At 33.4% G+C, this 21668-nt stretch overlaps 3 protein-coding genes and 1 long non-coding RNA gene across 13 annotated transcripts; 3 read left to right on the top strand and 1 right to left on the bottom strand.

Moving 5' to 3' along the window:
• Window positions 1-2: 2 nt before the first annotated feature.
• On the top strand, window positions 3-6048 carry LOC108480453 (probable hexosyltransferase MUCI70). 8 transcript variants are annotated; one of them, XM_017783462.2, is made up of 10 exons: window positions 696-927; window positions 1744-2276; window positions 2501-2737; window positions 3098-3311; window positions 3485-3594; window positions 3682-3881; window positions 4506-4609; window positions 4828-5015; window positions 5126-5325; window positions 5663-6048. In XM_017783462.2, exons 2-10 carry the CDS (start codon window positions 2012-2014, stop codon window positions 5861-5863), a joined length of 1719 nt encoding a protein of 572 aa, XP_017638951.1. In that variant the 5' UTR covers window positions 696-927; window positions 1744-2011; the 3' UTR covers window positions 5864-6048. The 8 variants fall into 8 exon arrangements, with proteins under 8 accessions (XP_052886663.1, XP_052886660.1, XP_052886658.1 ...); XM_017783461.2 differs by having other exon boundaries at window positions 1741-2276; XM_053030703.1 differs by lacking the exon at window positions 696-927 and adding an exon at window positions 3-354 and having other exon boundaries at window positions 3485-3881.
• A 1004-nt stretch (window positions 6049-7052) lies between these two features.
• Window positions 7053-7969, top strand: LOC108482530 (uncharacterized). The gene has a single exon (XM_017785662.2). The coding sequence runs from the start codon at window positions 7296-7298 to the stop codon at window positions 7728-7730; it is 435 nt and encodes a 144-aa protein (XP_017641151.1). The 5' UTR covers window positions 7053-7295; the 3' UTR covers window positions 7731-7969.
• Window positions 7970-9844: 1875 nt separating this feature from the next.
• LOC108482129 (uncharacterized) lies at window positions 9845-12925 on the bottom strand. Its single transcript, XR_008285727.1, has 3 exons — window positions 12667-12925; window positions 12513-12557; window positions 9845-10290 (listed from the first exon to the last, which is right to left on the bottom strand). It is a non-coding gene; the product is annotated as an uncharacterized LOC108482129 (long non-coding RNA).
• Window positions 12926-16674: 3749 nt separating this feature from the next.
• Window positions 16675-21404, top strand: LOC108483580 (probable ubiquitin-conjugating enzyme E2 25). Of its 3 annotated transcripts, none has more exons than XM_017787054.2 (8): window positions 16675-16784; window positions 17000-17108; window positions 18687-18827; window positions 18944-19936; window positions 20034-20097; window positions 20355-20494; window positions 20589-20900; window positions 21063-21404. In XM_017787054.2, the coding sequence occupies exons 2-8, from the start codon at window positions 17040-17042 to the stop codon at window positions 21357-21359; spliced, it is 2016 nt and encodes a 671-aa protein (XP_017642543.1). In that variant the 5' UTR covers window positions 16675-16784; window positions 17000-17039; the 3' UTR covers window positions 21360-21404. The 3 variants fall into 3 exon arrangements, with proteins under 3 accessions (XP_017642543.1, XP_017642542.1, XP_052886650.1); XM_017787053.2 differs by having other exon boundaries at window positions 16730-16863; XM_053030690.1 differs by lacking the exon at window positions 16675-16784 and adding an exon at window positions 16866-16883.
• The last annotated feature ends 264 nt before the right edge of the window (window positions 21405-21668 follow it).

Genomic DNA, 21668 nt, shown 5'->3' with positions numbered 1-21668 from the left:
ACCATGCCCACAAACGGCACACGTTGCATCCGTAGCCAAATGCTGTCTCACTTGATTAGCGTTCATAAGCAAACTACCACATGAGACAAGCCACAAAAAAGTTTTGACACGGTGCGACCCGTGATATTTCCATAGTTGTCGCCATCTTCTGTCAATTGTAATCGCATTGGTACCACTCAGCATTTCATATGCAGATCTCGTAGAGAAAATGTGGTCCTTGTTCTATATCAAGCCGGGAAAATCCTCCACATCCCAAGCTCATGGAGGATGCTGGCTTGCAATTCTAGCTGTGATCGAATGTGGTAATATTTTGTTAAATTTATCCCATTTCCAATCACCATCGATGCAACAGAGGTATGCTCACCCAAGATCAGTTTCAGTTCCCCTCCTGGTGAATTGCTTTTAAATATTCATATTATTGTAGAATTTAAAAATTATAATTTATTTTACATATATTATAATTTTAAAATGTAAAATTTTAAATAATTTTTATATATTTTCGAAAATATTTATATATATTTGATTTTTTTTTGGAATTAGAACCAAATTGAGATAATTTGTAATGTTGAGAATTAATTTTAAAAGATTATGATTAAATTAATACAATATGTAAAAATTTAAAACTACCCTATCAATTTAATAAAATGAAAAGAAAATAAGCTCAATTAATTGGATCAAGTTCAAACCATAATATATATTTTTCCACATAAGATGGACTTAATTTTGCAAATAGTTAACTACATTTGTTACCTATCTTATTAATTTTACCAAAAATAAAATGAAAAAAATAGTAACTTTTCAGTTTTTCCCCTAACTAAAACAATCACCACCAGAAAAGAATCATAAAGAATTCCACAGAAAATTGAAGAAGGAAAAAGAGAAAAAAAAAAGTTAAAAATCAAAAGAGGGTCATAGATTTTCTTTAAGGTAAGTAATTTCCCCACGTTTTTAGAAAATTATTTATATTTTTTTCTTCATTTTTTAGAGTCTCATTGGGGTTTGGAGTTGAACTCCTGGAAATTAAATTGTTATTTCATTTAATTGTGCTTACAAAACAATTTTATTAGTGTTATTACTTTTGGTTGTGGGTCTTATCCATTTTGCCTCATGGATAAAGACCCAATTTTTATTTTTAAAGACATTTTTTTTTCTAGGTGGGTAATTTGTTAATAATTTAATCACTTTGGTTCTTGAATCAATTTTGTGTAATTAAAACTGGGTTCTAATTTTGATCTCGAAATTGTATGTTTCTATGGTTGATTTCTTTTTCCTTTTCATTCTTTTTAATTCGTTTGTTGGGTTAATATAATTCAATCGCATTGGTTTCTTGAGAGTAAGTTAAGTGAAACTGAATCATGGGTTTTTGTTATCTTAAGGCTTGACATGGGAAAAAGAAAGTTTCAATTCTTAACGCTTAGTATTTTGTTAGCATAATTCAATCACATTGCTAAAAGAATTTTAACTAATTAATTAATGTATTTCTTTGTTGCAGTTTGGCATTAAGTTTGTGTATTTTTATGATTAGAATTTTTATTTTAGATGCTTTACGGTAATCCAATCTTTTTCACTGTAAATTAAAAAAAAAAAATGAAGAATTGTGTCATTGGATTTTTGTTTCCACAATCTGAATTTCCAACGAGCATATATGGCAAAAAAGGTTATAATCTTTGTCTGAACTGTTTTGGAGAAAATATTTTCTTAGATTCTGTTTTTTTAACGCCTTTGTCTCTTTGTTTTCAGCAGTCAACCACATTGGTTTTTGGGAACAATTTGGGAAGGGAAGAGCTTTGCAGAACTGTTATTTTTTTTTTATATCTGTTGATTTCTTGGCCCATATTCTTAGTGTTCTTCGTCCAAAGCAGATTATTGGGTGATTAACTTCGCTTCTAAATTGCCATAGCAGAAAAAAAGTCCTTGTATAGTTCTTTGAAAGGAGAATCTTGTTGGTGGTTGAGTGAATGAGAGGGTGAAAGGAAATGAGTGAGGAGCTTGAGGTTGAATATGAGATACAATGAATGGAGGGTCATTGGGTCTACGTACAGGGAGCTATGGGTTATTGCAGAACATAAATAGGGCTATTGCTGGTGGTGAAATATCTAAATCTTTGAGTAATGTACGAAAGAGTTCAACCAAGATGCTTTCAGGTATTAGGGAGAAGGAGAGGCCTCTCCCTAATGCTTGGTACCGTTATATAGGTTGTCGGAAGTTTTCCATGCTGCTTCTCATTGCTTTTGCCCTTTTGGTCTTTGCCTTGGGTTCTTTTGTAGTTAACAAAGGTTTGTTCCTTTTCTGTTTCTATGGGTTCTATGTTTTAATTTGATTCTTGGACCCTGATTCTTACTTTCTTAGAGAATTAAGTGTTACTTGTATAGGTAGAAATATGCATCAATAATTTGGCAGACATATACTTAGTCTTTTACTTCACCATGTGACTTTTCATTCTTAGCATGGTTATCTGATTGAGGCAATAAATTGCTGTTCTGTATTATGAATGAACCAGACAGCACTAGTCCAAATGTTCTTCAACGGATTGGAACTTTAGGAATAGTTCCATATGTGAATGGTGGCCATCATGAAGCTTCACAGATCCTTGGAGAGAAGGATAAGAAGAAAGATGAAAATAGATTTCAGATTCCTGCTTTTAAAGGTGCAAGTGTTTTGCCATTTCACCATCCATGCGCGAATTTCACATTTCCTCCTCCCCCTCCACCTACTCGTAGACGGCTTGGACCTCGGCGTATGTTGGACTTCTTACTTCTTATTTTCATCATCAGAGTTGTATATTGGAACATAGCCTTCACTGTGATTGAGTGATTGTAGTTTTATTTTTCACATGAAGGCATTAAAAGGAGTAGTTTGTGGTAGAAGCAAACATATTTGTTAACAAATAACATATTATATCACCAGAAAACCATTGGATCATTTGTATGTTGTTTTTTTAATCACTCTTGTTGCACCAAATTAAAATGATCAAAACATAATCTTTAGGCTGAAATAACATTCTTGTCATCTTGTCATGCTTGTTTCAAAATGTGCATATTGAGCATATGTGTCATTATCTTGGTACTGATTTTATTCTTGTTCATCCCGTTTTCAGCATGTCCAGTGTGTTATCTCCCTGTGGATCAGGCAATAGCTAGCATGCCAAGCTCTTCATCAGCATCTCCAGTGCTTCATAATCTGACATATGTTCTTAATGAAAACCCTATCAAAAGTGAACCACATGGGGGCTCTGACTTTGGTGGATATCCATCTCTAAAACAAAGAAATGATTCATTTGATATAAAAGAGTCAATGGCAGTGCACTGTGGGTAGGTTCCGCTCCCCTGATCACATTTTTAATACAACATAATAATAGAAAATTATGTGATTTGTATACTTTTTATGGTGCATGTAAATGATTCAATGCATTATTTGTCTTCATAAATAAGTCTTGTTCCTCTGTTGCTTTCTAATATTACAATTCATATGCTTTCTCTGTCAGATTCGTTAAGGGAAGTAAACCTGGTCATGGGACTGGATTTGACTTTGATGAGTCTGACCTTGCAGAGTTGCAGCAGTTCCATGACATCATTGTTGCATCTGCCATATTTGGTACTTCTGGGCATTCAATCTTCCACATTAGCTTCTTGGTTATGTATGTCGGATCTTCTTCATTGCTATATGTTTTCTGTTCTTCAGGGAACTATGATATAATACAGCATCCCCAGAACATTAGTGAAGAAGCAAAAAAAAATATCCCTTTCTACATGTTTGTTGATGAAGAAACAGAAGCATTCATGAAAAATAGAAGTATTTTGAGCAGCAGTAAATGGGTGGGCTTGTGGAGAATTGTTGTCATCCACAATGTTCCTTATAGTGATGCAAGACGTAATGGGAAGGTCAGCATAATTTGGTTCGTTTGATTTTCAACTTCTTTTCTTATTTTCTCTAATCATTACTTGGATTCTTTTTAATCTGATTCACCTTTGAGCATTTACAAGATCCTTGGATATTAGTTAGTTATTTTTTTTGTTATTCCGAGTACATAATCGAGAAAAAGGAAATTACTGTTATTGAATTCATTGAATAATTTATATATATGCTCAGAATATAAAAGGTTGATTTTATTTTTCCATATCATTGTGACTTTTGTATTCAACCGTACCATCTATTGCCTTTAATGTGAGGGTAAATTTTGTGAATTGGTTCTATTATTTTTTTGCTCTATGCTCAAAACTTAGCATCTATGGTGTCTTGGGGTATTCCATCTTGCATTTTGCTGTTATTAAAGGGTGTGATTGCGACTTAGTTTTGTTTGGTTCTAATAGACAAACAGGAAGAAGCACATACATATCTTGGCAATTGATTCTTCTCACTGTTTCTGTTTTCCCTCTTCAATATGTACCTAAATTTATATATTTCAGTCCACAAAATAAGAGTGTATGAGCTTGATATTTCATGAAAGTTTGGGGACGACTGGTTCTTTAATCGTTCAGAGTTGCTGAGTCACTTTTACTTGGCAGGTCCCAAAGCTTTTATTACATAGAATCTTCCCAAATGTTCGCTACTCAATATGGATAGATGGAAAGCTACAGCTTGTTGTGGATCCTTACCAAGTTCTTGAGAGGTACCCTACATTTTTTGGTTTTATTTATATGCCGTTGGTTTTTAAAATTGATTAAAAAATTCTTAGATTATATGATTTCTTTTCCATCATATGGTTTTATTCTCAAGATTTTTTGTCATTTAAGAATGTTAAAACCAAATTGTTGCTACATAGCTACTTAAATAAGTTTTACATTGCTTTAATATTTGATCATTATCCGTTTCGGTTATTCTTCTCAGATTCTTGTGGCGCCAAAATGCTAATTTTGCAATCTCGAGACACTACAGACGATTTGATGTCTTTGTGGAGGCTGAAGCAAATAAAGCTGCAGGAAAATATGATAATTCCTCCATTGATGAGCAGGTGGATTTTTATAAAAAAGAGGGTTTAACTCCATATTCTGAGGCCAAACTTCCGATAACCAGCGGTACGTACAATATTTTATGCAAATAGGTAAATGACTTCTACTTATGCAGTGTTTCAACCAATTCTACATTAAAAAAATTCGACTTTTTGGTATCAACTGGCATTCTTCAGATGTTCCCGAAGGTTGTGTACTCATAAAGGAACATATTCCCATTACAAATCTGTTTACCTGCCTGTGGTTCAATGAAGTCGACCGTTTTACATCCAGGGACCAGTTAAGCTTTGCCATAGTAAGGGATAAAATAATGACAAAAGTTGATTGGAGTATCAATATGTTCTTGGATTGTGAAAGACGCAATTTTGTCATACAGGTATCTATATATTATGTATTGGCATTTTAACTTGATGAGACTGAATTTAGAGCATAAACCTTAATATACCTTTTTATATTTTTTCCAAATCCTGAAATAGACAAGAAGTTACCTAAGAACACATTCAGTTATTCCAATGTTGAAAGTCATTCTTATTATTGCATGATATGCTGAATTGAAGGATTGAGGGTTTTTGGTCTTCATTTTTCTTGTTAGAGGGATTCCATAGGCTTTTGTTGGATACTACCAACATTCTTTCCATGCATATGCTTGGACTGTGGCATTTATTGGTTTGATGGGTGACTGTTACCATTGCCGAGTGATTTTTTCTTTACAGTCATACCATAGGGATTTGTTGGAGCAAATGCCTCCACCTGTTCCTGCTGTGGTTCGACGTCCACCAGCTTTGCCCAACACACGTGGAAAAACTCCTGGGAAGAGGATTCCTAGACGTGGAAGGGATAGAAGATCGGGTTCAAGGCGTCACCGTAAGGCTGCTGCTAGTAATAGAGAGCAATTTCTTTTAAATGCTGTTTGAGCCAAAAAGAGAGGAAGGAATTTAGCTTCGTTCTTTTGTTTTACTTTAACAAAATCAAATTGCTTCTAATTGTCACCACAGATAGGACTGTTTAGATCGTTTTAGGATCATACAAGGAGAACATTGATACACATATTTTGTCTGAAATTTTGATATCTAATTCATATATTGTTGTAGATTCTGAATGAGCTTCATACCAGCTGTTGTCGTTTTCCTTTGTATATCTTGCTTTGTCATTCACATAGCAAGAATCTTTGTTTAGATAGAGTTTGTTGAGGTTTAAACAGTAAAAAATTATGTGAAGAGACATGTTTGGTCAGATGAAAAATACAGTCTCAACTTTCAGATAGTCCATGTGATTAATATATATAATATATAAGTTTCCTTTATTCGCTACAGCTGTAAGGTGAGAGAGGTTAGCAATGATGGGTTCCTCTTGAAAAGCCTCTATTTGATAAAAGAGTAGCATGGTTGTCATTTGGCTGGCTTTGCCTTACATATCAAAGTAAACGTGATTGGAATTTTGTAAATCATGCAAACCACTCTCCAAACAATCTAAATCATTTTGAGAAAAAAAAGGAAATCTGAATGCAATTTGGGATTTCTTAGCAGTGAATTATAGGGATGTAATCGCAAAGAAATGAAATCTTAAGGGCGTGTATTCTTTAACTTATCCTTGAAAAAGTGTTGCCAAAACATAGGCTTTTGGAAATTTTCTAAAGCAGCATATGAACTTTTTCTAGACTAATAAATTCTAAAGTTGACCATTTTTAGGTCTTTTTGATCAATTAATTAAAGCAATGAGAATCTGAAGTCCTTGAAGGGCTCAAGGTTGTATTATCTTATAGACTTTTCTTCTTTTTTTTCTTTAATTACGGGATAAATTTTGATTTATGTATTATTATTTAATGGAATTATGAAGCGTGGGTGACTTCATTAATTTGTAATGAAATTTAAAGAAAAAAACAAGACTTGACATGAGACAAGCCGAAATCCCTAAATATGGTGACCCATTATTTTCTAAATGAGGACCAGCCAAATATCCCCAATCAAAGACATTAAAGTACTCTTTTTGGGTAGCAAAATTTACTAGGATTGGTAAAAAATATCAATAAAGTCTAAACTTTAGGTCCTACTTAATCTCATTCCGTATATAACAAAGATATCTCAAAAAAAAAAAATCATTAATTAGTTGAATAAAAAAAAGGAAAAAAATTATAATATTCACCCATTACTAGTTGCTCCACTTTAAGTTTTGAGTTGCTTTATATTTCTTTAAATCCAAATAAAATCTCCTATGAAATAGTCAAAATCTATTATAAAGCTGCCTTGATTTTGGCACTAATGCTTTGTTTCCCAAGTTATAAACTTCCCTTTTATTCTTCCATTTCAGCTCTGGGGTCGGTGTTTTTGCCCATTTTTTCATTGATCAATGAGCTTACCAGGGTTCTTCATCATCTGTATGCTCCATTCAATGGTTGCCATCACTTGTGGAGCTTTAATGGTGTTTTACACCAAGGAAGTCTCGGTTTTCGGCCGCGGTCACGAGATTGCGAGTAAACTACAAGGTTCAACACCCCATGATCAACTCTTGATCCAAACATCTCAATCGTTTTCTGGGTTGCTTTTGTTCACCATTGGTCTTGTGTTGTTCATGGTGGCATTTGTTGAAGACAGAGAGTTCCAAAGCTTCTTTGCAAAAGGTTGTGTGCTTCTTCATGTTTCAATGGCTGTTTGGAGGGTTTGTTTTGAAGGAAAGCTTGAAGATCTTGCCCATCAATGGCTTAGGCAAGCTCTTGGGGATATCATGTTGTCTCTTTCTTGGGTTTTGCTTCTTGCCTGTTCATGGAGGGAGAAGTATGATTAAAGGGTTGAGAAATGAAAGACAAGTTGGGTTATTTTGTCAAAATGCTGTTTTGTTCAGGTCAGGCGGTGAAATATGAGAAAAAGTGAATCTAGAACATGCTTGAGTTTAAAGAATAATGAAAGGGCAATGTCATATGAGGCTGGCATGTTTGCTTGGGGTGGAGGGGAATGGTTTTAATGTAATGTAATAAAATTCCATGTAATTTTTGTCCCAATAAACCAATAAAATTTTGTAAGGAATTGCTGTATCTTGTATTAGCTTTTTTTCCCCCTGGATTGCCTAGTTCTTTCGAACACATGGATACAAATAGCTTTGGGATTTTTTTTCCTCCAATTTTACAGAAAAAATAATTATTTTTCCATTTAATTTTTTTCTTTTAAATTTTAAATTTATATTTTTTATTAAATCATCTCAAAATATATTTACATTTTTTATATTTTTAAAATTTTAAAAAATTAATTCAATGTTTACACGACATCTACAAAACAATTCACATTAATGCCATATGAATAAAATTAATAAATATTAACTTTTTCATCAATTTTAAAGTAATTTGACCCCAAAAATATAAATTTAAAATTTAAAATAAAAATTAAATAAAAACTAAAATAAATTTTTAATAAAATTGAAAAGATTTGAGTTTTAAACATTGACATGAAATTGAACATCATTCGATTGGATAACATAATTTCAGTGGATACATGTGCCTTAGCTTTGCCTGTCTTGCCGCAACATTAGGGATCAGCTATAACTATATATGTTGGAGTATGGGGAAGAAGCTTGTCTAAAATGGATTATGTGTTTATTGTATGTTTTATTTTTATAAGTTTTTTTTTTACATAGAATCAATGTTTTCAGAATTAAATTGGTAGTCAAATTAATTAGATCACTAATTTTCGGTTCAATCAATTTGATCGTTTAAATGGTATAAAACAAATAAATTATTAAAAAAGTAAAAAAAAAATTATTAATATAAAAATCGGTTCAATTAATTCATATCGATCCGCAAATCAACCGATTTTATACCTCTCATTGGACCACTGCTCTAACCGATTCTAGGTTCAACCAGTTCGGTTCAAACAATACTATGCAGAATGAATTGAAACACTAATAGTAATTTCATGCATTGTTTTAATAACTAGACAAATTCAACGGTCAGCTAATAATAATTAATTAATTAAGTAAAAATCAATAAAAATAAAAATTAAAGACATTAAAAAATCGGTTCAATTGTAGATTTTTTTATCCCGATTTCCTTTTTTTTACTAGTTCTACAGGATTTCCATTTCAAGTGGTCCAATATTTTATCGAGTCTAGTACAAAAACTGGTTCTTGATCCAATATGTCCCGTTGAATTCCAACAAACGTGGTTTCATGAACGAAGATATGGACAGAGGACAGAGAAGACACTCTGACACATATTTGAGGACTCCAAATACATTAAACTCTTGAAAAGAAATTGAACATATCTGTCTTAGGCACACACAAACCCGAGTAAGAAGCTTGATTAAGTAGGGTTTGTTTAGATGATGATCAATTAGACCTATTCCTATGTTCTTCTTTTTCTTGACTTCTCTGTTTGAAACTACAAGGTGTTCTAATTCTTCACACTGAATTAGATTTTCATGTACCATTTCATATCATGAATAAAGAGGCAGGATGTATCTATTTTCTGGATTGCACTCTGCCTGTGCTGTGATTATAACTCTGTTCATGGCTCAACTCTTCTGATATATGAAGCTGACATTTTTTTTAATCTCTCTTGGTAACCTAGTCTATTTCCTGCTATACTAAGAATATCATGTATGCTAAATAGTAATTCATTAACCAAAGTCCATAGATAAGGCCATTACATCACTGTCAAACATGAAAACACAAACAAACACAAATTATTCAACCCAAATTTCATTATTGTTAGCTCCCCAATATTACCAAGAAGTAGAACATCATTGCCCTTTTCTGTTTAATGACAACCACATGTGCAATTGGTGCAGCTGCAGTTACCTCCGCACTTGCAATCATTCTCAGTTGGAACCTCAGCCACAACAGTGCTGATGGAAACAACACAGTCCAGATAGCATCAGATTATATGAAGCCCAAATTGCCCAGGCCCATTTTAAACCAAATATAAAACCAGAAGAAATTAATAACATCCAAATGTCCAAAGTCCAAATTACAAGTAAATACCAAAACAGACCATTCACATTAAACACGGAGCCCAATTTCAAACCCCTTTACAATGTTAAACCCATTACCAGATTCAAACCCATTAAAGTTAACGCATTTACAAAAGACCCCGCAACCCTTAACCCAATTGAAACCCAAATCCCTTAATTCGATTTTAACCCAAACCTAATCCCAATTTGACCCAAACCAGGAGCCCAACTAAAAAACCTAGCCCAAATTTTAGGCCCAAGACCTAAATGGCTTAGGCAGAGGCAGAAACCCTAAGCCATGCCTAGCGCCGCGCGCCCACGTGCCTCGTCGGCACTTCCCAAGCCCGAGGTTCGGCTATGTCTGCCCTTAGCACCAAAACGGGCACGGTTGACCTTCCTCAGCCCTGCAAAACAACCCAAAACAGGCAAAAAACACAGCCAACACGCAAAGGCAAAAGACAGAGGCAAAAAAATAATAACAGCAGTATAGAAAAATTGGTATTTTCGTTTTTCTAGTGCAATCGGCTATATAAAGAGCCTGAGAACAATTGTAATTTTTTCGGACGTTTTTGAAATACAAAATATACAAGAACAGAGGTATTTTTCAAATTACTCTAGCCTACTTTACCTCAAAACCACCGCATGTCCATAGAATAAAAAGAAAAATGCAAACTTTACCTTCGTTGGGACGATCGGACTTTGGAATCCGAATCGTTTCGTTTGTTCGTTTGTTTTTCCGGTGGGATTTCGGTTGTTTTGAGTGGAGGTTGGGGTTCAGTGGATTTCGAGGGGTTGATATAGCCCTTCTAGGTCTCTCCGACGACCGTGCACGGTGGCGGAGATGGAGGAACTCGGCGGCTCAGTGACGGAGCCAGGCCCGAGTCCGGCCATCGCTCCGAGAGCCTTTCAAAGCACCTCTCTCTTTTTTTTTAAAATACAGTTTCAAAAATCAGTTTTTTTTTTGTAATTATTATTATTATTTTAATATGTATATATTATGTAATATTATATACATGCTTTGATATATACTTTTAAATATTATCATTATAAACATATATATACATATTTTAAACATTATACTATGTGCACTTTGTAACTCTATTTTTATGCACATGATATAGTATTTTAATATTGTATCTTTTTCTATATATGTATGTATATTTCTAATACCAAGCTATATACATGTATTTTAAATATCATTATTATATATGTATCTCTTCTTAACATTATACTTTTTCATATATTATGTATATTATTTTAATTTCATATTGTGTATATTATACTTCTACGCATTGTTACGCATTTTTCATACTATTAGTTTATACTTTTTATATATTACCTTACGTACATATATGTATTTTTCATATTATATTATATATTTTTCTAATACCATTATCGTGTATATATTTTTGTCCATTATGTATATTTGTAATGCCGTTATGTATATAAAAAATATTATTATCATATATTTTTATATGTACGTATGTATTATGCCCATGTTTTTATACTATATAACACACTTATCTTTATAATACTATATTATACATATTTTCAATACTATATCATTAGATTTTTATTCTATTATGCGCATTTATCTTTTTAATATTATTTTTATATTATATATCATTATTTATCCTATGTTATATATATATATATATATATATATCATATTTCATATATTATACACGTATTCTATATTATTGATGACATATTTTATTTTACATTGTCTTATCTATATAGTTTTTTCTTTTTAATATTATTATCACGCATGTGTATTAGTAGTATTATTAGTGTTTAATGTTAGCCTTCATCACTCGGCATATTTTTTGTTTTATGTGTACATATTTACATTCATTGTTTTTTATTTCATGTTCAATTCCATTATCATATCTAATTTTGCACATATTGTTATTGTCGTTAATATTATCGTCATATTTATTGATTGTCCCGACTTATGTTTCTAATTCTTTATCTCATTTATTTTATTTCATATCAATTTACCTATCATATTTCAAAATCTTATTTTTGTTTTAATTCATTTCAATACATGAGGCAATGTCCCGATTTAAGACTAAGTCGTCGATTTCATCGTTATATTGGGTGAATCACGTCGGTTCGTGTTGAAACCGGGATGTCCTTCTAAAAAATCAAAATTTTAAAACTTCTCGTCTTTTCAATTGGACCATGATTAAACGTTACATCGAACTCGTATTTTTGGAAATCAAGACAACGCGTATTTAATAAGATACCAATTTTGGGCGTTGTGGGGGTGCTAATACCTTCCCTGCACGTAACCGACTCTCGAACCCTGTTTTTTCTCTAAATTTTGACGTAGACCTAAACCCGGCCTTCTTTTTACCCAAAAACAAATTTTTCCGTTAAAAGAGATTTTATCAAGTGTCCGGTCACACCTAAAGAAAAAGATCGGTGGCGACTCCCTTCTCAATAAAATCGAATTTCAGTTTTCAAAATTTTCAATCAAATACTTCAATTAGTGACCAAAGCCAAATTTTTACGTCGCTACACAGATCATAGAAATAGCATGCTTCGAAGAATTTTATGGATAATATTGGTTCGTTTTGTTGCAGGTATGAAAGCCATTGAAGAGTTGAAAGTACATATATACCTCTTCTCAGTCTCAATGACCATGGTGTTACTGCTTCCCTTCTTCCTGTAACAATCGAAAATCCAACGATAAATGATGGCAAAACATGAACATTATTAATCTAAAAACCAGACACAAACTTAGAACATGACAATGATATTATGGATTTACTTACACGCACTGGCTCTTATCAGAACAGTCGCAGTTGCCGCAAGTGTTAGACATGGTGAATTTGAGCGTCTTAAAGTTGATAGCTAGCTTGCAATATTGGGATTGCTATACTTTGCAGCACGAGCATGCATTTATAGATGAGGAAGCAAATTGCAATGGTGCAAAGCGAGGGGAGGGTACTGTTTGGTTAAAGTGTTGTAAGGAATCTTTTGATAATGGTCGGCGAAGGTTTGCTATCCTCCTCTCCTGTCCATATCATTTCTCCTTTTAGGAAAGGGAGATAAGAATATGTATGCATATATTAATCTATAAAATTAAAATTGAAAAAAGTTTATAAAATTTAAACTTTGAGAATCGACGTCAACATCGTGTTTATATTTATTATTGATTATATTGATAAATTTAAAAGTTAAATTATTAATTTATAAAATTCAATAAATTTATTTAAATTTTACACTGGATACATGTTGTTGCTTATCTCTTATGGCTTATATATGCATGTATGCAGTTCTTTGATTCTATACATTGGTCCTTAGCAGCATGGCACCACAGTGATTGGATGTTTTATCGTTTGTCTTTTACCTTTTTCTACTTTCCTTCTTCTTCTTTTGTCTTTTTTTTTCTCTTTTAAAAAAAAAAGTAAATAAAGAAAGGTAAATTGTTTTATCCGGTGAGATATAATATAATGGGTTTGGTGACTGAATTGACCTGATTTTCATTCATTAATTATTGACCATCAAGCTGCTAGGCATCTTTCTTCCGAATTAAAGATTGATGGAGAATTTCTATTTCAATCATTTATTAAAAATATAAATTTCTTATTTTTAATATAAAATACAATAAATTGAAAATTTAAATATATTCAAATTTAAATTAAAATAATTTAGATAAAATTCGTAATTAAAAAAAATCCATTACATTTTTACAACTTAAATTTGGATATTCAGAATTCCAAAATCGCAATCTTCATTAATATTGTCAAGATTATATGGTCAAATTCCTTATTCTTAGGAAGATTTTTACAGCTTAAATTTAGATAAGATCTTTATGTTGGGTTAAATATATATTTATTTTTCTAATTATAGAGTTTGCAATATATTTTAAATTTTGTATAAATTTAATTTTTGTACTTTTATTTTAAGACTTTAATCTCTTTATTTTTCAGAGTTTAAAATGTAAGTTTATATGTTTACACTATTAAAATTTATTTATTAAATTTATTGGCGTGACTATTTAAAAATTTTTTAAAAATACTCAGTAACAAATTGACATTATAATAGACCTAAATTTAATAGAGAATTTAATAGTGATAACAATTCTTAAAATTTAAATAAACATTTTAATTGGAATAAAATTTTAGACTAAGTAACAGTATTATAAAAGTTGAAATACTAAATTATTTCAAAATTAAAATAGAGAGATTAAGTCTCAAATTTCAGCAAAATTTATGGATAAAAATAAAATTAAATATTCTTATATAATCTACAAAAATAGAAAAATTATATTATTATGTAAAGACAAAAACAAAGGAAATGTACATGTGCCAAGTAAGAAATGCCTTATGGCCCTCCTTTTATAGATAGTAGTGTGGATATTGTGCCCATTAATTAACTTTTACAGTTAACTTTTGGTCTAATAATGACTCCTTTTCCTTTTCCTCCTTAATTTGTTAGAGTTAGAGTACGTTTTAAAGGGAACTTAATTATTTGGTGTGCATACCAGCTCTCGAACCATGTCAAAGCCAAGTGGGAAATACTTAACCACGTCAAAGTCGGTACTTAATTATTCTTATAGGCAAAAGGATTGCCCTTGTTAAAGGAGAGGTCTACATATTTATAGATAATTTTCTTCTTAGGTGAAATATTAAATATGTAAGAATACCTGATAGTGTAGCAGCAGCAGGAGGAATAATTAGGGACTGCCATGGAGCGTGGGTGATCGGTTTTGCTAGAAGCATTGGTATGTGCTCAGAAATGGAGGCGGAGATGTGAGGGGTGGACGATGGGTTGTCTTTTGCTTGGAACTTGGGTGCCACACGGATAATTTTGGATTGGTGCAAGCACTGAATGGGCGAGACAGGGTGGTACAACATATCGCACTTTTCCATGAGCTGAAAATGTTGCTGCGACGAGACTGGGTAGTTCACCTTAGACGTGTTCATCAGGGAACCAATAGTGTTAGCTGATGGAGTGGCTGACCTTCTCAAAAGAACTCAAGTTGGCTTTCAAACTTACTCCGAACCACCAGCTGCAATTTATGGTCCGTTGCTTCAAGATAGCACTGGTGGACTGACATTAGTTTTTAGGCGGAGGTTTTGTTAGTTTGTTTCTTATTTAGCAATAAAATAAAATAAAATGTAAGATTACTCTTCGCATAATAATAAAATTAGTATTTGATGTTTATATTGCTTGCAAATTTGATTTGTTTTATTAGTTAAATATAGCATTTAGTATCTTAAAAAGAGTCAAATTAATTTTTTAAACAAAAATATTGACTAAAATGTTAAATTTTTAAACACGATAGTCTGCATGAAATTTCACTTGTACTTTGTCGATGTTAGGTATCAATAAAAAAGAGACACTAAGGAGGATGTGGTAGTGCTAAGGAAAGACAGTCCACTTTACAGGACGAACAGTCGAAGGCAGTAACTAGGCAAAGAGATTGAGGATGTAAAGGGCAATATGGAGGCTAGAGTGTTGAAGGGTTGATCCCTTCTTCATTGCGGAGAGGAGTATACATAGAGGAGGTTTCGTGTTTGGTGACGTTAACGTGGTAAATCTATTGTCATGCCATCATTGTGGGATATATGGGAAGGATATCAGTGATGGGACACGTTCTATTATTCCTTCCAGACTATGGTGCAAAGTGGTTGAACTTATGTGGGGTTTGATGTCACTTTCAATAATAGAACGAGTGCTCTGAGGAACGAGAAGATACTTAAAAGAGTGGGTAGCAAGCTCGCAAAGATGGTCGACCAGGTACCATCCAGGGAAAATGGGAGGTCAGTTGGAACCAAGCCTTTTAGGCCCCATCAGAGGAAAACAGGTCTTTTGGTGACTAGTTTGTTGGTATTGAATTAAAAATTAAAAAACATTTAAACAATGGTACAATATAAAGATTTCAAATCCGACTAGTTAATTATTATTAAAATATATTTAAAAAATCAATATGAAAAATACACAGTAAAATTAAAAAAATGAGAGTTTAAAAGTTTCCATATCCAATCATTTATGAACAAAATATAACCTCAAATATTGGTTTTCAAGATTTTCATCCACAATTATAGCAAAGAAAAATCAATTTTGTTCTCCTCATTACAACCTTTACCTTTTCCTTTTCTCGCTTATATGCCCATATTATTGCATAAATAAACAAAGTTATTATAGAGTTAAATTACTTTTTGAAAAAAATAAATTAGTTCTTGTACTTTAGTTTAAAGAAGTAAATCTTTATTTCTATTAAATTATTTATTTATATTATTAAAAACTAACATGATTGACAAAATAATTAAATAGTAAGCTCATGTACTAGTCAAGGCCTGACGCATGTCTGATTATTTCCTAAAAATTCATTGGGCCTTTGATAGTGAGCCCATGTACTAGTTCTTTCTTATACGGCACAATACTAAAAAAAGAGATAGTATTTTATTATGATTTATTTATTATTTATTTTCCACGTCGGCAATACTTTTGAAAATCCGCATCAGCAATATTTTCCACTAATCTTTCGCCCACGCTTCTACGAGTCCCACAAGACCACGCATGGACGGTCGAGGCTTAATCTTAATTCTCAAGTCTTCACGTGTCTAAATCTTAGCCGTTTTCGGCAACCTTATCGGACGGTGCAAAAAACCACTGTAGCGTCAACATATGAGTCAACTCTACACTGTCGTACCCGTGAAGCTTTGACCCTGATCTTCTACAACCAAGTACACTGAAACTTCCCACAGTCGTTACAACTCCTGCCACGTAAGAAAAAAGAGACATTTAATAAACCAATCAATGGCAAAATTGGTAATTCAAAGGAAAAGGAAGCTGATTATATATTTCTTCACGACTAGGCGCGAAGCCGTAGAGCCAGACAGAACGATCTCTTTAGTAGAGAAGGATACTTTTTTATTTGGTATGTCATCTACGAAGCCGCTGCCACCATCGCCGCCGCCGTCTACTCATCGAGCCTATTATAACACGCGCAATTCCAAGTCCTTCCTTAAATTATTTTGTATTGATTGTTTAAAATAAAAGAATAGAAATTGAGCGTCTTTTGCGGTTTTTCTTTGATGACTTTTCTTGCTCTTTCTCTCACTTTCTCTCCTCACTTTCTCACTGTCCAAACAGGAAACGATTGCTTTCTTCTACTGCGAGTTCCGGTTTCTTCATGGACCCTGAAGTAATCGAGATCCCTCCTCCGGTTCCTTACTCTTTTAAGTCTAATAAGAAAAAGCAGGTCAAACACAAGATTAACTTAGTTATTTTCTTTTAAAAAAGCAATTCTTTTCGCCTTTCTTTAACTTATTCTAGAAAAAAAAAAATTCTTAGAATTATGAAATTTGATTAAATATACTGATCGTTTAGTTGTTGCTTTTGTTATTGGAATTTTGATTGGTCGGTTTATCGTGGAATTGTGTTGGTCCTTTTTTTGATCATTTAGTATTGATTTTTTAGGGTTTAAAGGAGGAAAATTTTTGAAAATTTTGCAGAGAAAACTTATGATTTCACTTATCACTGTGTGTTGTGACTTGGAAGTTGGGACTACGTTCTTCCAATCATGTTAGTTTGAAGTTACCAAATTTTTTCCATCTTACTTTTCATTTTTTTTTTGGGGTTCCTAACTTTGGTCTTTGTACTAATAATAGAAGGGAGTTGTGGCCAATGTTGTGACTGTTAGATGTCCTCCCTTATTTGTTAGGGAACCATTGCTTGCAGGGCTAAGGAACGAACAGTTTGAAACTATGGGTCCTTCCTTTGACACTGTCTCAGGGATTTATAAGAAGCTAACCTTGCTCATGTAATAGGCATGCTTGGTAATGTAGGTGATGATTACTGAGCATGTTTTCTTGGTTGAACTCGTATTTATCCTTGCACCCTAACCCTTTTTGGGTACTTTTTTTCGGTCCCTTTGGTAGATAAGTTACTAATAGTTTCAAATGCTGCGCTTTGAAGATTCAACTTCCTTTTGGTGTGACTGTGGGTTTCAACTGTGTGTTGGTGGTGTATAAAAATGGCTTCGTTTTAGTAGAAGATCATGCTTTGCTTTTTAGTTGAGGTTTCAAATAGTTTATATGTGCTTTTAAAATATTTCTTAGGTATATATTCTTTTATCAACTGGATGAAACTTATTGATATATGTATATATATCGCTAGAATAGATGTTTGAAACCAATATAATTTGCCTCAAGCACATTTGTCAATGCTCACATGTGGTTTGGTTTGTTATCAGGCATTTTTTTAGGACCTCTTTAGTTATTAGTTTGAGCTAACTGATCTCAGTTTGAGCTAAATGTTTGAAATCAATATCCTCATGCTGATAAAATTTTGCAGATAGTATTAAGCATTTAAATAGGGGTTAAATTCTGTAATTGCTTGTGTCTAAGACTGACAATGTTCAATATTTGCTAAAATTTGGAAAAGGCTAATGACCTTAACATTGGTCATGTTCTTTGTTATTTGAATTGGGAAAGAAAGAACAGCAGACAATCAGTTTTCCACAGAGTATGGCCATAGATCGGATAGAATGTTGGCAAAGCATCTTGCAGTAACTCTGTTACTGAAATTAAGGTTGACTTGATGTATATTCAGTTTTTTTGAAAAAAACAAACTCCAGATCTAGCTATCAGCTCCAAGAAACATCTTGTATATGATATAAGCTTACTTTCTAGAAATAGAGACAATTGCAGGTTTATCAAAGCCTTACTTTTTCTATTGCGTTATGTGTTTTTAACTTGTGTCTTGCACAATCTTGTTGTTCTTTAGAAAAATCTTCCTCATGTTTTACTTGAAAAATTTCTGTTTCATATCTTGGTAGGTTGTTATTCATGAAGTAATTGATGTAGATAATGATGGAGATTCAAGTGATATAGTGATCCTCGATGAGAGGGTTGATGTAAGGAACAAAGGGAAGGCAGTGAAAGGTAGCTCTGGTATCTATAATGCTATTCAAGCTGAGGTATGTGAGAGATTGGAGCGTTCTTGCTGTAGTTACTGTTTACTGTGCCTAACATCAAAATTAATGTACATTGGATCTCTGATTTTGTTGTTTACTGTTTTCCCATTTCTCCTCAGGACTTTGTGGCCAAATCTCCTGCTTCATTAAACAAGATTGAGCCTTCTAAACATTCTACCCAAGGATCACATAATATATATAACCTTGATTGTGATTTGACCTATGATGATGATTTCTTTGATAACTATTACGGGAATGACTTCATGGATGTTGATGAGTATGCCATGTTGCAAGCACATTTTGATAATGTTGATATTCCTGCTGGAGTAGAGGCATCCATCCCTTGGTTTGCTGACTTTTCTGAGAGGAAAAAGGATACTTCTCATGTAAACACTCAATCAAGTGTTAATACTTCTCACTCAAAGACTCAATTGAGTGCTAATGGGAATGACCAGTCACTTTCATCATGGTTGTCAGAGCCTGCTCATATGAAGAAGGCAGCTTTAGTTAGTAGTTCGAGTTTCCATAACCCAGCAGATCCTGTGAGTCATTCTCCTGGAGAAGTAATTGTTCCTTCTACTTTGTTATTTCCACAAGGTTCTCAAAGTAAGAAGTCAGCTACTTCACAACTTAAATTGAGCAGTCAAAGTCTTCCATTTTGGAATTCATTCCAGCCTTACCAGGTTGGTGGTTCAAATAATGGTAGTAATGGGAGTCACTCTGATTCAATGATGCTCCCTCATGCAGTAAATCCAACTTATTTGGGTCACTTTAGTTCTGCTGCAAATAAGCAAATTGGTGCTGGTAGTTTGAATTCAAATTTTCCTACACCTATAGATCTAAATCACACCGTGGTTGCAGAACCGTCCATGCCTTGGTGGCCACCCCCGATGAAACCAAAATATAATTTCAATAAGCACAATAACTATGCAAGTTTTCCTGATCCAGTTGATGGTGTTTACATTACTCCTCAAGAAGTGGCAGATATCAGAAACCAGAAAAATGTAAACGAAGAAGATATCCTCAGTAAGTTCCAACTTTTTAAACAGTTTGATACTGTTGAAGATTTTTCAGACCATCACTATGCCTCTGGTGGTGCTTCAATGAAGCAGGTGAGCAGCCTTTCAAGTTGTATTTAGGTCTTCCCCTTTTGTAGTTATGTTAATTTTTCAATCAGTGAACTTGTTTCTGTTATTCTCTTGGCGGCAGCCACCGAAGAATTGGGCAAAGAAGATTCAGGAGGAGTGGAGAATTCTTGAGAAGGATTTACCAGGTGATTTTTAAGTGTTGAATTATTCTCCCAGAGAGTGTCCATTTGATAACTTGTTCTTTCCTGTTTTCATCCCTTCTAAACAAATGTGTCATTTAGTGAATGCTGCAAACCTGTATTGTGATTCAAAATGATCAAGATTTTCATGAAATATTAACAGCTGAGATCTTTTACTTTTCTTGCAACTATTTCCCTTTGTACTGATGGAATGTATAAGTAACATTGTTTCTTACTCAATCCCGTTTCAACTTTTTCAACAGACACTATTTTTGTTAGGGTTTATGAATCAAGAATGGATCTCTTGAGGGCTGTAATTATAGGAGCAGAGGGCACTCCCTACCATGATGGTCTCTTCTTCTTTGATGTTTTCTTCCCTGCTAGCTATCCTAAAGGACCCCCTGTATGTAATTGTGGTTTATGAATTTGATTGTATCTTGTATGATCATTTTTTCTGGTATATGTGTTTGGACTGATTAATAAGAATTGTTTTTCAGCAAGTTTATTACCACTCTGGTGGACTGCGCCTTAATCCAAATTTGTACAGTTGTGGGAAAGTATGCCTTAGTCTTCTAAACACATGGTCTGGTAATAAGAATGAGAAGTGGATACCTGGTATGTCTACCATGCTCCAAGTTCTGGTATCTATTCAGGCTCTAATCTTGAACCAGGATCCGTACTTTAATGAGCCTGGTTGGGCTCATCATAGAGGCACGCCACAAGGTGAATTACTGTCTCGACAATACAACGAGGATACATTCATATTGTCACTGAAGACAATGATCTACTCAATGAGGAGGCCACCAAAGGTAAGTTGAAAGAACTATTTTCTTATTTTCTTGATATTTTCGGTGGTGTATATAAGCTGGAACCCGGAACTAATAGTTTGGATTAAGATATTCCTATTATGATAATATAGGGCAATTTCTTCTCTTTGGCTTAAATTCTAATAGAGCAATGTTTGGCTGCAGCATTTTGAGGATTTTGTAGTGGGCCATTTCTACCGTCGTGCTCAAGATATACTTGTGGCATGTAAAGCATACATGGATGGTGCTCAGGTAGGTTGCCTGGTAAAAGGCGGGGTTCAAGATGTTGATGAAGGTGACAAGAGCTGCTCACAGAAGTTTAAGAACTCTGTCTCCGGATGTGTAAATATGCTGGTGAAGGAATTTACGGTACTTGGAGTAAAGGATTGTGAGAAATTCCTCATTGTCCCCAAATGTCAAAACAATCGAGTTGATAGTATTCCCAAGGTTCCAGTATCGTGAACTACTTTTAAAATAAAAATTTTGAAACTTGTTTTCATTTATAAATATGAATAGGAGTTTAATTTGAGTCCTCAGCTAGTAACTTAGAATTGAATTGAGAAGTGTCCTATACTTTCCTTCATAGGATGCTCACATACAGTCTCTGACGTACATTAATCCCTTTTATGGATAGTGGTTATCGGTTCTTACCCGAATCTGAATTATCAATCTCCAACTATTTCTTCTACCTCAGCTACTTTGGTTAAATGGTATTTGCAGTTGCTACCGATGATTCTCATGATTTTCAGCATCTACGAGCTAGTATGTCCA

The sequence above is a fragment of the Gossypium arboreum genome, chromosome 1 (genome assembly GCF_025698485.1).
Source record: "Gossypium arboreum isolate Shixiya-1 chromosome 1, ASM2569848v2, whole genome shotgun sequence".
Taxonomy (NCBI): domain Eukaryota; kingdom Viridiplantae; phylum Streptophyta; class Magnoliopsida; order Malvales; family Malvaceae; genus Gossypium; species Gossypium arboreum.
Note: the sequence above shows the minus strand (reverse complement) of the source record. Positions and strands in the feature narration are given on the sequence as shown.